The sequence below is a fragment of the Benincasa hispida genome, chromosome 3, assembly GCF_009727055.1.
Source record: "Benincasa hispida cultivar B227 chromosome 3, ASM972705v1, whole genome shotgun sequence".
In the NCBI taxonomy this organism is placed as follows: domain Eukaryota; kingdom Viridiplantae; phylum Streptophyta; class Magnoliopsida; order Cucurbitales; family Cucurbitaceae; genus Benincasa; species Benincasa hispida.
In genome coordinates, this window is record NC_052351.1 from 17853505 (window position 1) to 17864281 (window position 10777).

Below are 10777 nucleotides of genomic sequence, written 5' to 3' on the forward strand. Positions count from 1 at the left end.
TGAAAAGTTAATAAAATAAGTTCGATAGTTAATGATAAATAAGATCTAATTGTTTGAAACATAAACTAAAGTTGAATGACAATTAAAATCGAGTTGCCACATTTACCATATGTGTCAGCATCTTACAAGTCATCGCTACACCACTTTTGGATCTTTATTTCAGTGGAAGAGTTGATGAAAGGGGTAATTTTGAAACAAGTTTAAAGTTGAAAAGTAAAATAGAATATTTTAAAAGTTGAAAGTATCATAAAGTTTAGAGGCATGTTTCCATAATCTTATTGAAGGATTAATTATATAAGGGTTGAGTAGAAAGATAGAGAGAGAGAAATATTGAAGGGATGTATATGATTTATATAGAAAATGAATGAAATGAAAGATAGTTATATGAGAAGCATTCCCTTTCCTTAGACAAGATATATCCTTTACACAAAGTGGGTGGAGAACCCACCTAGATTACCTACATACCTTACCCTACAACCCCTTCAATCTTATACAAAAATACCTCTTTTTTTTTCTTTTCATTTTCGTGGTCCTAAGCCTAACTCCTAACCCCCTTTTCCCTTCACTTTAAGATGCCCCCTTCTCTCATTCATTTATACTTGTTTGTTAGGTTTTCATGTCCAAACATACTTTCTCTCTCTCTCTTTAGAAAATATATATATATATATATCTTTTCATTCTTAAAATCAACACTATCTGGAAATTTTAATAATCTGTCTTTTCATTTGTGACTATGTTTTTTTTTTTTTTTTTGGGGGGGGGGGGTTTATTGTCATATATACCTAATACCACCAAAAATATATATAGAACAAATGTTAAATCAAATGTATGTAATTTGTTTCATAATAATAATAATAGGTAAGCGATTATTTTGATAGGTTATTAGGTAAGATAGTAATTGGAATGAGTTGTTTATATTTAATTGCGGAAAAATGAATGAAAATGAAATAGGTAAGAGTGAGTAAATTAGACGAGGAAGAAGGTTAAAAGAGAAAGAGGAAGAGGGAAATGATAAGAAGAAGAAAGGAAAGAAAAAGAAAAGAAAAGTGTAGAGGGTCAGAGAAAGGGACTGGGCGAAGGGGAAAGAAGAAAAAGGAAAAGCAGAGTGTAATTAGAGTGGAGAAGATGAAAGGGCCATGAAATGCCATAAATGGAAATACACAGTCTCTATTTATGAAACCCCTTCCTCTCACAAACGGAAACCATTTTCTCCCCCTTTAACTTTTCTCTCTATCAAACCCAATCAATGAAAACGATCTAACACACTCCACTCAATGCTCCCTTCCCTCCCTTCTTTTTTTACGCTACTTCACTAATCCACTATTCCTCACTTCTCTTTTATTAATTATATCATACATTTCAGGAAAACCCCTCCTCTTCTTCTATTTTATCATTTTCAAACAATAATATATATTTTCTATTTTCCCAACTCCCAACAAAACAGACTCATCATCTTTTTCTTTTCTTTTCTTTTTTTTAAAAAAAATAAAATAATAATAAAACTTTGAAGTTTTTCCCCAATGGGGAATGTGTTTCTCTTTCAGATATATATGTAGCATTTGGTAATCTGTCCTGTGCTGTGTTCTCTCTTCGCTGTGGGTGTGGGACAATAATTTTCAACGGTAAAAGGTAAGCTAATTATTCATAGGGTCATAGGTAGAGTGAGATTTTTTAATCTGTGTCCATCTGAGCTTTTTGCAGTGTTCTGTAGATTCGATGCAAAACCATTCTTCCCCAATCAAAATTAAATAAAATCAATTTTTTTTAAAAAAAAAAAAAAAAAAAAGTGTTCAGTTTGTTCCCTTTGCATTTGATAAAATGAGAAGGAATGAGTAAGTGTGTTGTAAACCAAGGCCTTGAATGAAAGACATTCGTGGAATATGGTAATGGTATACTCACTGGACCAGTCCCTTCTTCCGTTTTTAACTTCTCTCTCCCTCTCTCCCAAATTATTTCATACCCAATTCAAACACACTAAAACTAGATATCATATCTATTACTCATCAATTAATTGGCATTATTAAGTATTAACCGATCACTTCTCTCCCAACCCCCAACCTCTTCCTCTTTCTTCTTTCGTCAACCAACTCCACATTAACTCAGCTCCTCATTTCTATTTAATTATATCTTTCGCTTCTTTAATAAAATTAAATAAATAACACATAATCATATCTCAAATCCATTGGTTGACTACATAAATTATTCATTTCTTTTTTTTAATTAATCCCCACAAATTGCTGGATGTGGTGTTCACCTTTCCACACTTGATTACAGAAACGGATTAAAATAATGAGTGATGACGGAGTGAGTGACGAAATTGTAACCAAATATTATATCAATTTCTACCAAACTTTACAAATAATATTAATTTATATATATCCCAAACAGGGGTTTTGGTTTGAATAATCCCACTGTCATCGAAATAATCAAATCCTAATTGGAACTTGGGGGGGGGGGGGAAAAACAAACAAATAAAATAAAATGATTAAACAAATTGACAATGTTTGTTAGTTTCCTCGTATGCTCTCAAGTTCTCGGTTTGCTTTTGCTTCACATGCAAGTTCTGTACAAACCCTTCCCACTCTGTGATTTAACTGAGAGGGAAGTGTGAGTAAAGCTGATTAAATATTATTAAAACTCTCCGAATCCCATCCCTTGAAAGTTAAACCATTTTCTGTTACCCAATGGGGGAAACGGTTGCAAAAAGAAATTGAATCCTTTTTCCCGAGATCATAAACCCAAGTTATTTTAAATACAAGGAGATTATGCGAATTAAAATTTTGATTATGTGTGTTTTAATTAGTGATGGTAAACGCAAGAAAACAGAGGACGGGGGGTGGGGGGGTTTGGGGTAAGGATGAAAGGAACCAATCGTCATAATAGCACTGTCTGACTGCTTTTGGCTGAGGGAGAGAAGAGAATTGATTCAAAGGACACTATGATGCTGACTATTCATTGCCATTCAGTGACATTTCCAAGACACTCTCTAAAACACACAATTATTATTACTATTTGTTTATTTTTTAAAAAAGAAATTCATAGTTATATTAAAACCCACTTATTTTCTGTCTCATCTCATTGCTACAAAAACTAACCCCAAATGTGAGCTCTTTATATTTTATTATACTTGGTTATATATTCTATTTGAGACAACACAAAGGGAATCTCTCCCAATAAAAAGAAAATGACAATCGTTGGAAAATGATCATTCAATTTGATGAGCTACAAAGTGTAGACAACACTACCACCCTCTTGCCGCTTTTTTCTAACAAATATTTATTTGTATTACTCAAAAAGAGAGTTCAAATATAGGGTAAATATAGAGCGCGTAGGTAGACAAAACAAAGCAAATGTCTAAGGAATTGGGAATTGCTGCTAATGCACACAATGAATCCTCGGTCAGAATTTAAAAAATATTATATAAAAAAAAAAAAAAAAATAGCTTTTTCTCCATCCATTACCTTCAATTTTTACTAACTTTTTTTCTTTTTGGGGGGACTTCATTTTTCCTTTCTTTCTAAATTCTCATCGGGAAATGGAGAGAGAGAAAAACAAAAGTAACAAAATTAAGCTTTCATGATTTTTTTTTTTTTTCTCTCTTTTTGGGAGGGGAGAAGTTTGTTGATGGGGAAATAGGAGGAAAAATTATGTTTAGATGTCAAGATGGTCTCATGAGACAATGAAAGCCATTGTCTAATCAAGTTCGGAAACATTGTGAGAAGGGGAAGGACGGTGTTCACTTTCTGAAAATGGCAGAAATCGATTCCAATGTCGAAGAGAACATTATGTCTCGCAATCTGGAAATATCTGCAGAGTGATGAGAATGGGTGGAGGAGAGAAAGGAGAACCACAGTCTTCTCCTAAAATCCCTCATTAGGGGAGTCTACCACTTTCTTTCGTAACAGAGCCAAGAATAACGGCTGGCATAGTTGTCTGCAGCCAATTTTTGGAAGGTCTAATCTGGGGTGCGAATCCTGATGATGCTGCAGCAGTTGTAAGAACTTGAGATGGCCCCGATTGAAGTTGATCATTTAAAGATAGTGATAGATCATTTCCTACTATTCGGCCTCCATTACTGCTGCTTGAAAACTGAATCTTCAAAAAACAACGAACCAAAATTAGAACATCAAGCATTAGCATTAGCATTAGCGTTGTACACAATTATTTAGATAAGCCATACTTGATAGTTGAAGGTTGGATTGTGATTGTGATTGTGATTGTGAAGCAATATCTGGGAGTGGGGCTGATCTGCCGCACCACCAACCGTCTGCGGGCGGCTGAATTGAGCTTGACCGTGTCTTTGCATTTCAAATGAAGCTGGAGATTGAATGTGCGTTTGACTCAGCAGCTGCATGGTTTCACTCTCCAGGTATCTATTTCTTCTCTCTACATAATTGTTGTAGTTTTTGTTTCCACTTCCTCCATTTTCCAAATTTAGCTTTAACATAATACACATCCCATAAATTTCATTAAATCGGGAAAAAAAATGACGACCCATAAAGTTTAATTAATATGGAAATTTGAAAAGAACCTGAAGAGGTCTAAATCCTTGACTACGTTGCCAATCAGAATGGTGTGGAGCTATGGAACCATTTGGGCTGTCGTTTTGTTTTGAGCTTGAATTTCCTAAACTCAAATCAAGACTATGATCCGCCAAATTGCTACTTGAATCTGTATATTTATATAAATATATATATATTATGAAATCAAACAAAAAAAAAACAAAAAACAAAAATCATTTACAACAAGTTAAAAACATTAATCTGTCTGTGATTGTGTGTTGTGTTGTTTTTTTTTTTTTTTTTTTTTTTACCAGTCGTCGGATTGAGTTCATTCTCGTAGATGCTGGGATCGAAATTGGTGACAGCTTCTTTGCCATTACATTTGATTGCAGCTTTATCATAAGCCCTATCGTTATCATCATCATGTGCACCGGATTTAATTGTTTATTTAACCAAATTAATAATTAGCTGTCCAGAGAGATGAACAAAAAGAAAAAAAGAAAAGAGAAACAGACCTTGCGGCTTCAATCTCCGTATCGAACAAACCCAAATAGACATACCTGTTATAAAATTGGAGATTGGGTAATTGACTGGGTAAAAGAAAAGAAGGAATGGAAATTAAGAAGGAGGGGAAAATAATTACTTTTTGCCAAGAAATTGGCCCATTCGAGCCTCCCATCTTCCACACTTGTGAAGTGTTACACCTCTATACTTGGAGCTTCCTCTGGGGAACCCAGTGCTTTGTCGGCGAAGTACATGCACAAATTCCTCCTTCGTTAAATTTCCCATCTGTTCATCATCCACCATAATAATTAATATTTCTACAATTTCAAAACCAACTCTGTATAATTGATAATTAAGAAGAATTTCCGAGACCGATAATTCAATAAACCTGCTTTAAATCGTCCTCGTAATCTTCGATGCTGAAGTTTATGTCCGCTTCCACTCCTCGGAATTTAATGGCCGCTCTATCGTAAGCACTGAACAAACAACAACAAAATTAAAATAAAAATTCCCATTTCAATTTCGAATTCTGTTTGAGCTTGAGAGAGAGAGAGAGAGCAGAAACGGAAACCGGGAGTGCTCACCGAGCAGCTGCATGTGCCGTATCGAATCCACCTGTAACCAATTCATTTGATGCGGTGGAGGAGAAAAAAAAAAAAACCAATCCCACCTCTCTTTGTTAGAAGACACGAAATGAATTGACAAAAAAAAAAAAAAAAGGTAACCAATAGCAAACCAAACATACCGAGATAGACTTGCTTTCCACAGTCCCTGCAAAGAGCAAGAACCAAAGAAAAAAATTAAAACCAAAACCAAATCAATTAAATTGAATTCAGTTGCTTGCACAATTCCAAAAGCAGAAGTGGGTTTTGGGAAACAGAAATTGCAGTAGAGAGAGAGAGAGGGAGTATAAATATATATGTTTTTTTTAAAAAAAAAAAAAAGAAAAAGAAAAAAGAAGAAGAGTAAAGGGAGGGGGGCGGACCAAATATGAGACTCCCAACGGCCGGTTCTCCGGTAGAAAGTGACGCCGCGGTACTGGGAGCTACGGGACCTTGGGCCGCGGCGGCTCTTCTTAATGGGGTGAGAGAGGTCGGTGGGAATAATAGAATTATTAGGAGGGGCAAGAGGATCGGGATGACCAAATTTGACTCCAACCCAGTGAGCCCGAGGGAAGGCGGCAGAAGTATTATTAGTAGTCGGAGGATGAAGGGGAGGTTGGATTTCTTCAGTTTCTTCCATTGGGAAAAACTGGCGAGTGACCATGGGCGTGGGCGTGGGTTCCTCCTCATCGGATCCTTCCACTTCCATTTCCTCCTCCTCCATAACCACAGCCGAAGAACTTGAATTTGAAACCGATCCCACTCTTTTCCCTTTCTCCTCTTCTCCTTCTCCTTCAATCGATGTCTTAGCGGAGGAACATTCATCCTCTTCCCTCACATCAGGCCAATCGTTCAGATCCCACATTTCTTCTTCTTCTTCTTCTTCTTCTTCTTCTTCTTCTTCTTCTTCTTCTTTTGCGCTTTTTCCAAGGCTGAGTTTTTAGTCTCTCTCTTTTTTGTGGGCTTTTAATCACCCGAAAGCCTCACACCCCATCCATCCTTAATACCCTTCTTTGTTTCTTTGTTTCTTTTTTTTTTAATTTTCTTTTGCCAAATGAAATTTATAGAAAGGAAGGAAAATGGGAGGAGAGGGAGATGGGGAATTGTGTTTGTGTAAACCTAAACCAAATGTATTTATTTGTGTGTTATGTTACCTTTGCTTTGCATCTACCAGCTTGGTTTCTTTTTTCTTATTGGAAAAACATCTATCAGCTACAACTACAATTATAATTACAATTACAATTGCCATTTGAGAGAGTGAAGGAGAAATTTAATTTAAAAAGAAAAAAAAAAAGAACCATCTCTTTCTTACACAACTTTCCCACGTTAGCCAAATCGAAAAAGCTCTCTCTCTCCTACTCCATTTGTGTTACCCAATAATGGAAATAGACAGCGGAAGGACTAAGAAAGATAGCTAATTACTCAATTTCCTAAAATATCTAATTAATCATTCATCATTCACCTCTAACTCACTTCCTATTACGCTCTTCCTTTTTTTTATTTTTTAAAAAAAACATATACCATTTCCCTATTTTTCTATTCTTTTCTATTCTTTATATATATATATAATTAATATATATATTATATCTTCTTTTCTTCCCCCTTTTCATTTTTACCTTAACCCTGATGCTTTTTTTTTTTTTTAATAGTAATAATAAACCAAAAGTTTTAGTAAATCTATAAATTTGTCTAATAAATCTTGATAAAAATTAAAAGTTTATTGTTTGGCTATATATACAATTTAATTTTATATCTACTAAATTTATTGATTTTAAAAAATGTTAAATAACCAATTACATACAAAATTGAAATTTTTCTAACTATTCTCAAGGATTTGTTGCAATCACATTGGAAAGTTCCGGACTAAATTTGTTATTTAATATTTATATCTTTTTTATCAAAGTAACTATAAATATATTTAATTTTTTAGCCAACTTCAACATAGTCCAATTAATTTAATTAAACATATATCATCAATTAAATGTCAAATGTTTTAATCCATCACTCTCATCTATGAACTTGAGGGGAAAAAAGTATATTTAGTCAAGTCTAACAGTAGCATTTTAAAAAATTAACTCGTGATTAACTTCATAACAGTAACAAGTTTTCTTTTTATTTTTTTGTTTCCTAATCGTTGATTACATGGATACCAATAGTGTATAATCTTGAGACAGTAACATATGGAGTAATGGATAAATATTATTTGATCCTTTGACACTAAGAATGGGTATCTATTTTACACATATACTATGTTATTTATAATACTCCTTTTTAGATACCTAATATATATATATATATATGAAATATATCTCATTAAAACTTTAGTAAGAAAAAAATCCAATGGAAAAAAATTCTAATGAAAAAAAAATTACATATTTCATATAATTTATACTTCTAAAAATCCTAATGAATACTCATTTTCATACATAATATCAAGAGCAACATTAAACATAAAAATATTGTTAATAACTATATTAGTTCGGTTCCATTTTTTCCCTATCATGATATAGTTTATTGAAATCTTATTATTATCTTTAGATATTTTACCTTCTTCACTAATTCAACTATCAGTCATGTCCAAAGTTTCTTCATGGATATTTACATCTTCAATCAATTTTTTTTTTTTTTTTACTATTTACTATTTTTCGTTTTTGATGATTTTTATCTTTGGAACTTGTGCTCTACCACACTTCTGACGTGTTATAAATTCATTAGTGACAACTTACTATACTGTGAAATCAATTTTCAAATAAAATATTTGCAATTGGTATATGTGACTTAGTTACTTTCTTTGTATCTATAAGTGTATCTAGTAACTAATTTTCTATATTTTGCAAATGAATTATCTTTTGAACTTAAAGTTCACATTGATTTGTACAGTGATCTAGATGAGACAATAACGATGCATTCCATATAATTTCTTTTTCTAACTTCATAATTCCTCTCCATAATATTGAAAAAATTGTCTCATTAAACTGACAACCAGCAAATTGTGCAATAAATAAATCATTCATCAAGGGTTTGAGATATTTAATAATTGATGGGGGAATTATATCCAACATATATTCCTAACCTCCTTTGAGGATCCATGGTAGAGCAATTATAACATATACTGCACATCTGAAAATTAAAATTCTCATATGAGAAATATTTAGCTCATGGCCATAAACTAATTGTAATGGTGAATACTTATGATAAACTACTGGTCTAATACGTACAAGTGACGTAGCATGCAAAATAACATGACCCCATACAAATGTAGGAAGCAAAATAACATGACCCCATATAAATGTAGGAAGCAAACAATGGTCTAACAACTAATTGCAAAAGTTTTATAAATAATTCTACTAAACTATTTTGTATATGAATATAGATTACAAGATGCTCAACGCTTATCCCAATTGACACACAATAATTTTCAAAAGTTTGGGATGTAAATTCATCATCATTATCAAGACAAATGGTCTTAATTGTATAATCAGGAAATTATTCTTTTAACTTAATTATTTGAGTAAGTAATCTTGCAAATGCAAGATTTCAACATGATAATAAGCACATGTGTAACCATCTACTGGATATGTCTATTAATATCATAAAATATCTAAATGGTCCACTTGGTGGGTTAATAGAACCACGTATATCACAATGAATTTGTTCTAAAAATGCAGGTGATTCAGTTTCTACTTTGATTAGTGATGGTCTAATAATTAATTTGAAAACAAACATCACATGATAATTCATTAGATTGAATAATCTTTTGGCTCTTCAATGAATGTCCATGTGAATTCTCAATAATTTTTCTCATCATTATAGATCTTAGATGACCCAATCGGTCATGAAAAATTGTAAATATGTTTGGATTGATGAACTCTAGATTCATCGTTGCATATGTTTCAATTACTTGTATATGAATATAATATAATCCATATGATAAAGCAGACAACTTTTCCAGTATATGTTTTTTATGTGAGATGGTAGATATAATATAAAGATATCTTATCTTATTTTTTTCTATCGGTCTCAATATGATAACCATTACAACGTATATCTTTAAAACTTAGAATTTTTCTCTTTGATTGACTATAGAACAATGAATTATCAATCGTAAATTATGTTCCTCTAGGCAAAATAATATTTTTTTTTTTCAAACCCTTCAATTAAATTTGTAGAGCTTGATATCATATTGACTTTTGCTTTCAGCATTAACCATTTAGAACAATATTTTTTTCTTGTAAGTATTGCATGTGTAATTGCACTCTTTGCCAAACATGGATCTTCTTTGCTCATTTTTTAATCATCCAACATATGAAAATGATCTATGTTGCTTTACTAAAAGAAGAAAATTATAATAAGAAAAACAACACTTGAAATATACAAAAGTTAACATTAATTAAGAAAAAAAATGAAGAGAAAATAAAATAAAATAAAACATACAACATTAATACTAAATATTCTCAAAATCAAAAGAATCACCTGCTATGCCATCACTAGTGTTAATTTTCTCTTCAGGAGATCTAAAGAAGTTCGCCACATCTAAATTTTTCATATGGTGGATTAAACATATTATTATCCTGGTATGCAAAATTTGTTTCCCCATTTTTCCTTTTTCCTTCAAAGAAGCTTGATAAAGATCAACTAATTGTTATGATGTACGACATATACATGCCCAATGACCAGTAATACCACATCAGAAGCATTCATGTTCAATATTTCTTGAACTCTTATCTTGTGGAGCCTTTTTTTTTTTTATGATCATCATTTTATGTGGTTATCTCGAAATTTGGATGATTATAACGTCCATCATGAAAAGAAAAATTACTTCTTCCTCTACCGCAGTCACAACCTCGACTACCATTATTATTAAATTCATAGCATTCATTTCAGGAAATGGTGTTGTTCCGGTTGGTCAAGATTCATGATTTTTCATCAGTAACTTCTTATTTTGTTCGGTCACGAGAGAACATGAAATTAGTTTAGAATATTGTTTAAATTTTTTCTCCCAATATTGTTGTTGCAAAAAACATATTCAAGATATGAAAGGTAGAAATGTATTCTCTAATATATCAATATCAACAATTTTCTTTTCGCGTAACAACATTTTTGAATTGATTTTAAATAATGTGGAGTTATAATCACTTACTGATTTAAAATCTTGTAGTCTCAAATGCA

At 32.2% G+C, this 10777-nt stretch overlaps 1 protein-coding gene across 2 annotated transcripts; it reads right to left on the reverse strand.

Annotated features, from left to right (window-relative positions):
- Positions 1–3252: 3252 nt before the first annotated feature.
- On the reverse strand, positions 3253–6867 carry LOC120073850 (floral homeotic protein APETALA 2). 2 transcript variants are annotated; one of them, XM_039026733.1, is made up of 10 exons: positions 5992–6867; positions 5752–5777; positions 5591–5621; positions 5395–5482; positions 5146–5291; positions 5018–5062; positions 4814–4908; positions 4532–4671; positions 4181–4438; positions 3253–4089 (listed from the first exon to the last, which is right to left on the reverse strand). In XM_039026733.1, the coding sequence occupies exons 1-10, from the start codon at positions 6471–6473 to the stop codon at positions 3874–3876; spliced, it is 1527 nt and encodes a 508-aa protein (XP_038882661.1). In that variant the 5' UTR covers positions 6474–6867; the 3' UTR covers positions 3253–3873. The 2 variants fall into 2 exon arrangements, with proteins under 2 accessions (XP_038882661.1, XP_038882660.1); XM_039026732.1 differs by having other exon boundaries at positions 3253–4095; positions 5992–6860.
- Positions 6868–10777: the final 3910 nt, after the last annotated feature.

Bases quoted from the DNA above. Each gene is read 5' to 3' on its own strand.
- LOC120073850 (XM_039026732.1), bottom strand. From the start codon at position 6,473: ATGTGGGATCTGAACGATTGGCCTGATGTGAGGGAAGAGGATGAATGT. The intron at 5,063-5,145 runs GTAATTATTTTC...ATTTTATAACAG, and splicing joins GGCCAATTTCTTGGCAAAAA to GTATGTCTATTTGGGTTTGT. The intron at 4,096-4,180 runs GTATGGCTTATC...TGTTTTTTGAAG, and splicing joins ATCCAACCTTCAACTATCAA to ATTCAGTTTTCAAGCAGCAG.